Genomic DNA, 13,494 nt, shown 5'->3' with positions numbered 1-13,494 from the left:
CTGTTGCGACGTCACTCAGACCGCTGACTGACTGAGCTCCGGCTTCAGCCTCAATCTGCGTCCAGCAGCAGCAGAGGTGGTGGGGAGGAGAGGAACGTTTGATCCGCTATACTTTATTTCCCCCTTTGGCTTCTTCCACTTGGGCACGGAGAACAAAAGACGGACCACTGCATGATTAGAGGCGCCAGCTCTCCTTCATCTCGACTGCAAGCCGGGCTAGCTTGATGTTCCGTTCAGCCCGCTAGCCTTTGTGGCAGGGCTGTCCATGCATCCAAGGAGCCCCTAAGCAACCCCGGGCTGGGAAGAAGCCTCGGCTTTTTTTTTTTGCCTTGACAGTCTGCAAAAAAAAATATATATATATATTTTTATCTGAGTGGGCAGACAGCAGCATCTCTGTCAGCTCCATTGCGCAACCAGAAAGCGGGTTTCCAGTGAGGAGCATCCCCGCCTGGGCACGGGTACACGTCGTCGCCTGTCTGCAACCTCCAGCTTGACAGGACCAAGAGGCGATTGATGACTGATATTCTTTTAAGATAAGCTACAATGTTGCGCATCACGGCCAACGTGTTGGCAACAGGATTGCTTTTCTTGGGATTGTTGCACAGTTTGGAAGTATTCGCTCCGACGAGGGCTATTGATGGTAAGCAAGGCTGATTTAAAGATAACCAGAATATTGTATAGAACCCTATAAGTGTGTGCATGCTGATTATTACAGGATGCGTTGTGTGTTTGTAAGTCTGCATGCGAGAGGAGGAGACTGTACCCTGAAGGAATGACTGCTCGGCTGAGTGAAGCAACGTGGAGGGGTTGAAACCGAGGCGAGACAATTAAAGCGATCTTTTGTTTCTGTCTCCAAGTGCCACATGTGAATATTGCGATGTCACAGCAGCGAACGCACCTTTCCTCCTGCCCTCCGCTCTTACACATTTACACTGACATGCAGTGATGATAATTGTGGCATAGGCCCCAGTACCTGCTTAGAGCACTTGTTTATAGATCGGTGCATTCATTTTCACAAGAAAAAAGCAGCAGCAGCAATCAGCTACGTTACTTTTAATTGCTTCAGTGAGAGAGAAGCAACTACGTAGTCGGTGTCGTGTCTTTTAAAAATGTCATCTGCTGGAGCTTCCTGCTGAGCTGTAGTGTAAATAATATGTCGTTTGTTTCAGTCAGTCCACGTCCAACAGATCTCACTGAGTGCTGTGCTGATGTGATGACAGCACTCCTCGTGCTATTCCTCCACAAAACAGCACTGTGATGTCTCCATCTATATATTTGGGGAAGTCAAAGGTGGTCTGTGGTTTTGCTATCTTGTTGGAAAGTGTATGTGACTGGCAGCTGTTGGGTCAACTGAATGAATGCTTTATTAGAACAATACACCCATCTATGTGGATTATATGTAAGTTAGTTCTCCTCTATGAGCTCAGATGTTTAGTGCTGCCAGCACTGTGTCATTGTTCTTTGTCAGTGTGATTGTTCAGCTTATCACCTAAAGGCCAATCCCCCCCACCACCCCCCCACCCATAGGCTATAGGACCCCCCTAAAAAAAAGAGAGCCAACATTCATACTGTGCTCTGCAGTCAGATAGTGAACCGTTCCAAACAGCTCCCCCCTACGACCCTGTGAACACATACCATCACAGACTGGAGCCACTTCTGGAAACTATTAAGCCTCACAGTCCCACTCACGCGCTCCTCTGTTTGTAAGAAAGGAAAAGGGCGTTATCAAAGGGGAGTTGGTGCAGACAGATTTGCTAAATTCTTTGCAGGTGAAAAAAGAATGTGAGTTTTTTTGCAGCGATATAATGCTTCTCATTCTTCTTGGGATAGTCTGACCTGGGAATGAATATTTTTAGATGACTTTTACGGCAAGCAAATGCATCCAATAAGGAGAACTAGTTGTAAGATAATCAGGGTTCTACATTTAAAATTTCCTTAGATTCAGGAGGACTTTAACATGTATGACTGACTTACATCACAAGCTGCATTTTGTGAGATTCATTGTAGAGCCATAAGGCTTCCCTCTGCCTTTGAAGTCATCTCTTTGCGCTTGGAAATCCAGTAATGTGAGGTTCTTAGGGAGCAAAATCCATATAAATTGCTAGCTTGAAGATAGACTTGGATAGCCTGCAATCACCTGTAGTTTCTCCCTCCTCCTAAGTCTACGGCAACTGCGTTAAAACAAACAGTTTGTGCCTTGAAATACTGTTATTGTTTTAGTGAAATTGTCCTCCCTCTCAGTCTTTAATGCCTTGATTTGATGAGTCAGCCTTGTGCAGTATACCAGAGGACATTGCCAAACCTTTACTTGAAAACCCAGTGGGATGCAGAGGCTGCTGTGCTTGTCAGAGCGTCTTGAGGAAACATACTGAAATGTGTATTAATCAGTTAGACTGAATGCAAAATGTACTCCATTGCTTAGATTTTTACTGGGTGCCTGCCTGTAATTGTAACACCCACACTTTGAAGCCAACCTCAGCAGACTATAACCAATATGTTACTTGTTGTGTAGGAAATTAGACGGCAAGTTACTCCCCTTCAAACACAGCTAAATTACTTTTTCAACCTCTTTGATTGCCCTTTTAATTGTTAAGGCCCTTTGAACCACATATGTTACTAGTAAAGTTGTTTTACAGACTTGCCTGGAACTTGTCTTTTTCCAGTTTCTAGACCTCTAAAGATTTTTCTCTCACTGTCTACTGTAGACAGAGCAAAGACCCTGGGCCACCGACAAACCCTGAGTTTAATTGGGTCTAAACTACTCTTTGTTTCCCAGAGGAGACCTCCATGAACAGTCTCAACTTGTTCAGAAGGCGCTGCTAATTGGGGGCCCAGTGGAAAAGGCCCTAATGAAAGAATTTGCATCGTTTCACTTCATGAAAGTACTGTAACGTCACAAAACTAGATCACCAGTCCTCAGAAAGGGACAGTGCTGTCCTAAGGCTTTATGTGGTGTGTTCGCAGAAAATATATATTTCTTTTATTCAAACATTAATTTAAATGTTTTTTTTTAAGTGAGCCATCTCGATCTGAAATCACTGGCTGATGTTTCCATATTTTTCCTGCCTTAAATGTTAAACTTATTCATTCACAGGCTGCTTTCTTCCTAATTAACTTGCCATCTAGTGCTTCTGCTGGCACTTTCCCCCTGTGACCATCTCTGCAGTAACATTTGGTGGAGGCCTTAGAACTGGCCAAGCATTTGGCTGTTATTGGGGGGATTCTGCTATCACAATGACATCCACATGGCCGAAAGGTTACCACTTTATTGTTTACTGACAACTGAGGGCAATATGGAACAGAGTACATTTGTTAGGTCCTCGTCACTGTTGACCTATAGCGAAAAACAGTTAATGCAAATAACAGAGGAAGAGTTTATTTAACACTGCTATACATTCATGGTTTAGATCAGTACATAACTAAAGGCCTTATGTGACACACTCAAAACCACTGCATAACTGAGCAGATATAAAATCCAGTACTTTGGTCAGCAGCTTTTCCTTGGGGAGAAACAACTCAGAGGCTAAGTACAGTTCAGTCACATTATTAAACCAATGGTTTATGTGGCTGAATAGCAATAATGCAATTCTCTGTAGCCATAGATTTCCAACTGGCAAACAAATGACAATAAAACTGCGTCACACCTGATGTGAAATCTTAGTGCCTTGAAGGTAGTTATTTGTAATGGTCTGTAAATACCCAAAGCACTGGTAAGTGCTCCTGTTATTCCTTTTTTTATTTCATGAAAGAAAATACCCTATTTTTATTCACTTTCTCGTCAAGAGATCTGTTTAATATGTAGCCTGCCAAAAAAACGAATCTTTGCATAAAGACCAGAAACAGCCTGAAGTTATCAAAATCCACATACCAGCACCTCTAAAGCAACCAGAGGAGAATCCAGGAAGTCACTGATCACAGACAAGGAATAGTCCCACACATAACACAGAGTAAACTACACACTTTAGTTTTTTGTACACATTAAACAATGATATCACATGTTAATCAGTGAGCCTAAGAGATGCTTTATGCTAAGCTAAGCTAACTGTCTCCTGGATCCAGCTTCACACTGAACGGAAAGATTTATTTATAGATGTACATAAGTACAGATTTTCTCATCTAACGTTGAACAAGAAAGAGATTGAACTGCGAGCATCTTACTGATGCCACTTGTTTTCTAAATACGCCGATCGTCTCATATCAGAAATGATATGTATAAAAACTATACTTTTTTTTCAATAAAAGCCTAAAAAAACGGCTGAAGTCTATAAAAGCTGACATATATTACAACTTTACCGCTCTGGGTACATGTTGCTCGGCTTGTCAGAACTGCCCTATAACCCACTTTAGAGTAGTGAGCCACTGATAGAGATACACTATCTAGATGGAGCTAATTTAGGATTGGAGATAGAAAATGGTCTGAGGATCGCCTCTGAAAGAACATGAGCTGAAATCTCATGAACATGCTCGCGCATATTCACTTTACATTAGCCAACAACTTTTGACATTGCAGCTATCAATACATGAAGGCAAAGACAGGGGGAATAATTACTCACGCAGGCTCAGAGAAATGCTAAGCCCTATCTGCCAGAAGACTTTGATTTAGCTAAGAACAAATACTGAGGTGGAGGCTGTATTAGCTGGAAAATCTGTCCTACTCAGTGGTTAATATCTCTCTTGGGACAAAATGACAGAAATCCATCCTGCATGATGACCTTATTACTCATTTAACACCAAGTAAGAGATGCCATTCTGTGGAGACTTGAAATAACTGCCTTCAAAATAGAGTAATGCCAAATACTTCAAATGCGAACGACAGTGTTTGCAACTTCCCACCTGCAAACACTCATACTTGTATTTGACAGGGCACATGGGCAAGCCCGGGATTAAACGCCAATCCCTGTGGGGGTGAGTTCACCCTTAAATCATCAGGTTGCACACCTTTTTAGTTTGACTTTATATATTTGTCTTGGTGGTACAGCGTGTTGAAACACTAATGATAGCTTTCCATACTCACCTGGTTATGTTTTAAAATTGGGGAGAAAACATTTGGGAGTTTGTCTAAATTTAGTATATTTCTACACCTCCTTAACTTTTGTATTAACCCTCCACTCCAATCCAAATATTACAATCATCAGGGCAATGCAAAATATGAATTGTCACATTACACTTAATAGAGCCGAGTGCCTCTTTGATTCGTCTCCTTTGCGAACGTCTCATCTCCACAGGCGTTTTTTCCCTGACCACTGAGCTAACATTAGGTGGGCCGGCTGGTATTGTTTGCTAACGCTGACTTGCTAATTGGTATTTCAACGACTTCACGATCCTACTTTTAGTTAAGTTAAAGTTTGGCTGGAGTCACTGGGTCGAGCAGGTTCCTTCAACATACTTCAGCCTATCTTTTCCTATGTTCCCTTTCCGTCCATGATTACAGTTAATCAAAAATGTTTCCACTATTATTAGTCTGGGAATGATCTATTTAGTAAGCTGTTATCACCAGGCAGCAGTCCTTCACATGTCTATGTTCTTCAGGTGGGAATGTGATCTAAGATAGCGTTGTCTTGACACTCTTTCAGCCTATTTTGACCATTCATAACAACTCAAAAGTCGTTATTAAAAACTGGGCACCGCCAATCACAGAAGGCTTTAGTTAGCTTCTGTATCACAGCTAAAACTCTGACAATGTGTAATTCTGCTTTGGTCAGTGTGGACATCAACAATTGTGCCACTTAATTGTATTTCTGTTACTTTTGACTGTATATAATATACCTAAAGTAACTCTATTATATATATTTAAGTATCAGGAACCCGTGTTCACCTCTAAAAGCTGAGGCCATGCAGTGTCAGGGTCCGGTTGCAGGATTTGCGTTCACACCAACAGCATACATACTTACTCCTGTTACTACTGTGTCAGTCGGAAACACCTGTTTGTGTTGTGAACTTCACAATGGAGGATATGCATTGTGTATTGTTGCTGCATTAGATTAAACTTCCATCCGAGTACCAGTTTTCATAAAATGTTTCCAAACTTGGTTCCTCCACCAGATAAAATACAGGCTATCACCATTAGCTGACACAACAAATACGTTCATTCACATCCATTTAAGCCATTGATACAGGCTTTTCTGGGACAAATGTGTGTCAGAGCAGACTCTGTGCGTACACTCGGTTCTGTACAGATTTAACAAACAAGATTTATATTAGTCAACTAGTGAGCTTTAGAGGTGCTGGTGTTAGCTAGCTGTTCCCCCTGTTTCCAGTCCTTATGCTAAGTTAAGCTAACCATCTGCAGATGAGAGTGCTATTGATCTTCTCATCTTTCACTCTGCCAGGAAGTGAAATGTTCAAAAAACTCTTTCATTGAAAGGGCTTCTAACTGTCATGTCAGCTTATTTGACAAGTAGAACTCCAAAAATTGCAAAAACGGCAGCAAACCTAAGGCTCAATAAAATCGGTATAACATTATGTACAAGATCCGTGATTAGTATTTACTGTGTGTACAAAATCCTGTTGAGGAGCCTGTTCCGTTAGCTGCATGTGTCTTTAGCAGCGCTCAGGTTACTTTAGCACATGCACTATATGTGAGAGAACGTTCCAAAGAATCACTTCTCCAGCTCATGCGTCACACTTGAAACTTGTACCGGTCTTATGAAAAGGCACCAAAGAATTTCACATAATCTTCTTTAATATGTTCCCTTCTGCAGCACACTAAGTTGGCTTAATTGTCATTTTTCTCCCCGTGCAGCTATACGTTCAGCGTGTGCTCTGGCAGTGGTGGGGCTAAGGGATTTGTCGAAACTGACTCACTTGATAATGGCAGATCACACCTGGTGGTTTTCTGCTTCATCCCCAACTCTGCTGCTGAATTTAGTGAATTCCTTCTGTGGAAGTGAAGGAGGTCGTAGCCCCCTCCCTCAGAGCTACCACACTCCCTCTTGTACAAATAGCAGTTGGTTGATTACCACTCTGGGCCTGAGACTTGGTGAAATCTCAGACATCCAAATAGCCCTTCATTAAATTCACATTTGATTACTCGGCGTGGCTTAATAGGTGCTGCGTCTCACTGCCACAAAGGCTCATGTAGATTGACTGTGTTTGTGCTCACATCTGACCGGCACTGTGTTATCCTGCATGACAGAGCCCCATTTTACTTGGCAACTTTCACCAGACATGAGCACATTCCTGATGTTAATTCTCCTCAGCTCTAAGTGCATGTACAACACACACTTCTTACAGAGACTTGCAAACACGCAGACTGTCTTAGAAACACACAAAATCTCTCATAAAAGCATGATTGAAGTAAACATTCATCCAGAGGCTGAGCAGTCGAGCGGCTGTACACGCAAACAGAAACATTCCCAAACTTGAGCTCTTGTTGCTATAATAATGGTGACTGCTACGTAAACACGGATACGCTTAGTCGTCCATTCTCTGTGGAAATCATGTCAAGATTCTGTCTGAACCATTATTTTATTTGTTCACTACCAACTGCCTCAGCTCCTCCAAACTCGTCCGGAAAGGTTTATTTAAGAGGCACAGCTGGGGCCATCTTTTCTCTGTTTTGTAAAAATGATAAATTGGAAAACTTTTTCCCGCTCCCTCATCCTTCTTCTCACTCTCCTGCATTACAAAATCCTGAAGGCAAAATCCTGAGCTGTGCAGGAGGATGACGAGGTGGCAGGCCACAGCCAAACAGGCCAATATAGACACGTCACTTGTTTCTTGGCCTTAGCAGAACCCCCTCAGGTCAGCCCAAAGGTCAGCAAAATAGTCCCCACGCCCCTCTCTCTTTCTGCTCGACATCAGTATCTACCTATAAGTCTTCCCTTTGGCTATGTTGTGGGAGTTTGCTGTCTGATTACTGGCCAAAAGTTTTTTTTATTTTTGATTTGAATCTTAAATGAAAGTTCATCAGGGCTATAGTACTGCTGAACACAAAATATTAAAAACATCTCTCACTTGATATTCTTTACGGACTGGTCTTAATTGTCTATTATTCATTTAAGCCTGCAGCATTTCCGATGTTTAACTCTTTTGCACTCTGAAGAAATGTATCTTGGAGTCGATGTTAAACTGCCTGTGTTGCTTTGGTAATCCAGCCTGTTGCCCTCTGAACAGATGAAGTGCGTATAAAGATTTGGCCAAGTGGCGAGATTGATTACACACCATTCTGGTTGTTTATCCTGCCCTCATAAATATCCCTTTCCTAAATATTTGAAAAGATAATGAAGCTTTATCATGTCTCACGGTGAAACGCATTTGGGAGAGAGGGATCATCTTCTCCCCTTGAGAAAAAGTGTTTTGTTAGTGCGAGTACACGCTATCTTTAGTAGACTAAACTACACGCTTTTCCCCCCAAGAGACATTGCAACAGTCCCTGAAAGCATCTTAAAATACTTCGCAATGCACTTACTTTACCCAACACACCCACCTGGTGCTTTTGTTTGGCCTGCCATCCTAATTATTCTCAATAGTTTTGGATGAATCAGTGACAGTTACAAAGGATCACCTCCTCACATCTGAGCAGATGTATCCTGAGGAGGTTTGTTAGTGAAGGAAAGCAGCTGCTGTCATGTAAAAGCATTAACTCTATGCATGCACAATTAAAATTCCATGTCTGCATTGTATTTCTCCACCTCTCAGTCTCTAACAGTTAGACTGACATATAAAAGGTGTGCGTGTGAGTGACTTAAGTTCATTCACCAAAGCACAGGGCAAACCCTGAGTCAGGTCCTGTAGATTCCAGGGTTATGAAATGAGGCTTTTGTAATATATTTTAAATGAAGATAATCTTAACCGAGGACAATCTAAACTAAAGACAATCATTCATTGCACAGTATTCTGCTAAAGAGTATTAGATTAGCCTTTTTAGCCGTGCTGGTAGTGTGACTCTATGGATAGCAATGTCTGTCAGTCGGTTCATCCACCACTTTGGTGCAAATATCTCGACTATTGGTTGGATTTTGTACATACATTCATGGTTTCCAGTGGATGCGTCCTGATGACTTTATTAATGCTCTGACTTCACCATGAAGATGAGCTCTGTGAAGAGCCTTGTCAACTATTTAATGGGCTACCATGAAATGTTGTACAGACGTTCATGTTCCCCTCAGAATTAATTAATTGGATTGTAGTTGACTTTTCATCTTGTTCCATCATCAGGTTTATATTTTACTGCTTTACTTTGCGTTTAGTTCTCATGAGCAAATGTTAGCATCAGAGCTGCCAACTTTTCAAAAAACCATTGAGTGAGATTTTGTCGCGGGTGACCAAAATTTTGCCGCGCACGCAGCGACACGTGTTGGTGGCTCAAATATCAGGAAATTTGAATTAGTTTGGCGTTGTACCCATGTTGTACCTATGTTGTACCCTGCATTTTGGTGGTTTGTGGGGTCTAAAGTCGTTGATAGGGGCGGCCTACTGGAGATGGACAACATTGGTTACATTCTGTGAAGCAAAGACATAGCTGATGGTCCACCCCCAGGACATGTTGGTTTAAGTAGATGTTATTTCATCCATTCTAGTGGATTTTTGGATGGTATGCTAAAGATGTAGCCTGGTACCAGCCGAACTTAGCCCAGCCCACAACATTTGAGGTCTGGAAGTTCGGTCTGGCACTGCTCCGTTGGGGAGAAATGATCCAAAATCAAAAATTGTTCGGACCAATCAAATTGTCAGGGCGGGCTTTATACGATGATGGACAGATGACAGTAACGTAATCAATCACGTCACCAAAGAGCGCTTGGGAACCACATGTCATTGACATACCTTAGTCCAGGAGTGGGCAATTCATTTTCCCAAGGGGCCGCATGAGAAATTTGGACTGTTGTGAAGGGCCGAACCAATAGTCTGAACTTAATTCAATTAACTCAATATGAATGTTATTACTTTATTAAAAAACTGTAAATTATATTGTTTTGAGCTGCTACTGGTAAGAATACGTGTTACAATAAGGCTATGAAAATAAGTTAAAAAAAATGTAAACCTTACCTTAAATATGTATGTTAAAGACCAGCAATTTATTAACTTTAAACAAAAGCAATAAGTGCTTTTGATGTTTTCCAGTTCAGTTGTTCTTACTTAGTCCAGTCTGTGTTGCTTGAACAAGAGCATGAAGTCTGGTTGAATGAGGTGGAGATGAAGGACAGCTGACAGGTATCAGAGAGAGAGGATCTTATCTGTTGAACTTCATCACTAGAATGTTTGTTCTCATGTAGGTAGATCCAAAGAGAACCAACATCTTCTGAGCATCTTTCCTCATGTGAGGAACATTCTCCTCTTTGAGAGAAGAGTGAAGATCCTGACTTAAAGTGCTCTGCCATAGTGGATCAGACCGCACTTCAGTCTCCAAGTCGGCAACACTGCCCGTAGTGCGACTGCATAAGCGCGCGTGCACACATAAATAAATCGCCTTCAAAGTAAAAGCAGTGCCGTTTGTATTGCATTCATGGCGTGTACCTTATTTATTTATTTTTCATTTTTGATTGACCTCACGTGGGCCAGACTGGGAGAGCCGCGGGCCGTAAGATGCCCAGGTCTGCCTTAGTCTCTGCTCCTCCTGAGTTTTTCCCACAGTTGTTTGAAAATCTTCTTCTGTTGCTAACTTCGGGACTCTTTGGGGTAAATAGGATGTCTATGCAGCGAATAGGTTTACAGATGCGCTCCTTAACTCCATCTATTGTCGGGGAGTTTGAAAAGGAATGAACGCGCCTCGGCCCAAAATTAGAATTTTTTTTTGCCGTGAGAAATTGGTGGTGTGGCGTGAGTGCGTGTGAAAACATGCAAAAGCGTGTGTCACATGGCGAAACCGTGAGAGTTGGTTGCTCTGTAGCATGCTAATATGCTTCATTTAGATGCTGCACATGATGTTAGCATTAAGCTCAAAGCACCGTTGTACCTATTTTCAGTCTCACAGAGCTGCTAGAATGGCTTTGTTTTGTTATACTGGGACTAATTGATGAACAGGGTTTGGAAGTTCAAAGACACTTGACTGATCCCTGATATTCTGGTTTCTACTGTGAGTAAAAAGTACGGAACAAGCAGTCATGGAGCTGGTGCAGATTGTTTTGCTCAAAGGCACGTGCATAGTGGCTGTCCAGTTGAAGGTGCGATACCTTATGCAGCTGTCTTTGAAGAACGGATTCCATAGTACTCAAGCTCCCTTTCAGCACCACTGTTGACAGCACTTTAAGTCCACCTTCACCTCAACCGCTGTTGAGTGGTGCGTGATGAGGCACTAGTCTCAGTGTCTGCTGGAGCTTTGTCGTGCCCTGGTTGATCTCAGAGGGCAGACCTCCAACTTATTTATAGCACTGCCGTGGGTGTCGGAGGAAATGGGCCTTTGGCTGGGGGGCACGGCTTGTGTTTGCCTTAGAAGAGGACTCTCCCTCCCAACCAGACTGAGCTCATCTTGGAGGATCATCAGACAGCGGCGAGGGCAGAGGGCAGTGATTTGTAATCCGGCCCAAATGGCGATGACCCAAAGCATTTTCACTTAGCCACCACTTTGGTAAACACACAGGCAGTTCATTGATAGCATGTGTGACATTCCTCCATCCCATCCCAGGATCCCAGCCCAGCTCAGTCTGCTCTCAGATCTTCAGGCCTGCCCCCAGCTGTGAGAGCCCTGCCCCCTTCACCCGGCCGCCTCTCTCCATTTGCTCTTATAACTTGTCTCTTATGTCATCTTGTGTGATATCCATCTGTTTATAATCTTGTTTGCTGTATCCTCCAGCAGCCTCCCTGCATCATTTTATTTTAAAGCAAAAGACAAACTTGTTGAGACTTGTTGTATTATGCACACAGTTCACAAAACTGTGAGAACTAAAGCCTTATTTATATATGTTTAACCAGACAAATCCTGATTGAGTCAAGCACAGATTTTGAAGTGGCATTAAAATGTTTGCCAACCTCTGTTTACTAATATATACAATATATACATTTTAACTATCTAATAGGTGTATTTCAGTCAGTCACAGAAGTTTATCATTATAAAGTTGATTATTAAATCTTTTAAAGGAATATTAATAAATGCAGTAAGTGAGATGCAACCGTTTGCCATCTCGAGTGTGCTTTGTGCTGTCTGGAATCTCAGCGCCAAGAATAATGGCCTAAAAGAGCCTACATTATACAAAACAATATTCAACATCCATGAAACTATGTCTACCATATTATATTATTAGAAGTTGAGTTTGATTGCCTGAGGCTGACTTAAACATCGCCTTTGCCTGCACTCCCTTTGCTTCTAACCATCACAGCTAGCTGAGCTGGAGGTAACCCGTATGGTAGCCTGCCTTCACCCTCAGCTAGCTAACCTCCTGACCTACTTCCTACAGCCCCTCTACGTTTCTGTCAGCAGCATCTTCAGCTTTAGTCGTGTGTGCACTGATCCCACAGCCATTATTGGAACGCGAGTTAACAGCACGTCCAGTTACAGCACGTCTCAATAAACAATAGACAGATGCACCGCAAAAAGCTGCCTTCTATGGCGAGTGGTCACACCTTTTAAATAAACAAACAAATAAACACACACATAATATAAGAACGGTGAGGAAAAAAGAGGAAACACTTTAACACAAGCCTGGTTGCATTTTATAAATAATTAAAATCCTTGTGATGCCCCTTGAGACACACGCACACGTGCACACACACACACACACACACACACACACACACACACACACACACACACACACACACACACACACACCCAACACAGCGGTGCACAGAGGAGGATAAGTGGGGTGTGTGTGTGAATGTGTGCAGCAATATGTCAGGTTGAATTCATGGTATTTAGGTTGAGCTCCATTTCCAGATTCCCTTCGCTGCAGGAGTCGGAGGCTAGCATTAAATGTAAATACAGTCGTCCTGTTTATCCTGCTTGATCCCATCATGCACCCCTCTCGATGCCATGCTTCCCCCGGTCCTATTCATCATGCTATATGCCTAAATAGTCGAGGGAGTTACAATAACATCACCGTCTCCGAACTGGGCTTTATATTCTGACCCGAGGAGCTGAAAAAGTATCTGTCCAAGGGAGATGTCGACGCTTGTCCAGACGCCACACCTGATATTCAACGTGATGACAGAAATATACGAAAGGGGAGTGCATTAATATGTTTAGAGAGGCACCGAGAGAAACAGGAGCTCAGATGATACAAAAATCTGTTCAATCACAGCCTGTAGATGAATATCAATATGATAATGAAAACACGGAAATATCCAAGAAAGGTTGTTAGGACCGCCTGTTGCTCTCTTTTAAATGTCAGCAGGTGAAATGTGAGTTTTTTTTAATTGACTAATAGTTTTGGAAGACTTTTTTATGAAAGGAGCACTTAAGGACAACTACTAGTTTTGTTTTGTATTCAGTTGACGCTTTCGTCCTACAGTGTCCCCATCTGTTGCTATACACCCACAATATGACAACATCCTGTGTGTCCTCAATGATCATACACTGTAATGTCATTCTTTCTTTTCAATACTGGTAACTCTACATTA

The 13,494-nt window shown here is 42.3% G+C and overlaps 1 protein-coding gene across 2 annotated transcripts in view; it reads left to right on the top strand.

Moving 5' to 3' along the window:
* Positions 1–543: 543 nt before the first annotated feature.
* Positions 544–13,494, top strand: part of LOC306736427 (low-density lipoprotein receptor-related protein 1-like) — a gene marked incomplete at its 5' end in the record, with an annotated part of 84,918 nt that continues 71,967 nt past the window's right edge. For both annotated transcript variants that reach the window (XM_079218061.1, XM_079218062.1), the window contains one exon: positions 544–640. In XM_079218061.1, the coding sequence (XP_079074187.1) occupies positions 544–640 (97 nt within the window). The remainder of the gene's footprint in view (positions 641–13,494) is intronic.

The sequence above is a fragment of the Taurulus bubalis genome (assembly GCF_910589615.1).
Source record: "Taurulus bubalis genome assembly, chromosome: 5".
NCBI classification, from domain to species: Eukaryota; Metazoa; Chordata; class Actinopteri; order Perciformes; family Cottidae; genus Taurulus; species Taurulus bubalis.
Note: the sequence above shows the minus strand (reverse complement) of the source record. Positions and strands in the feature narration are given on the sequence as shown.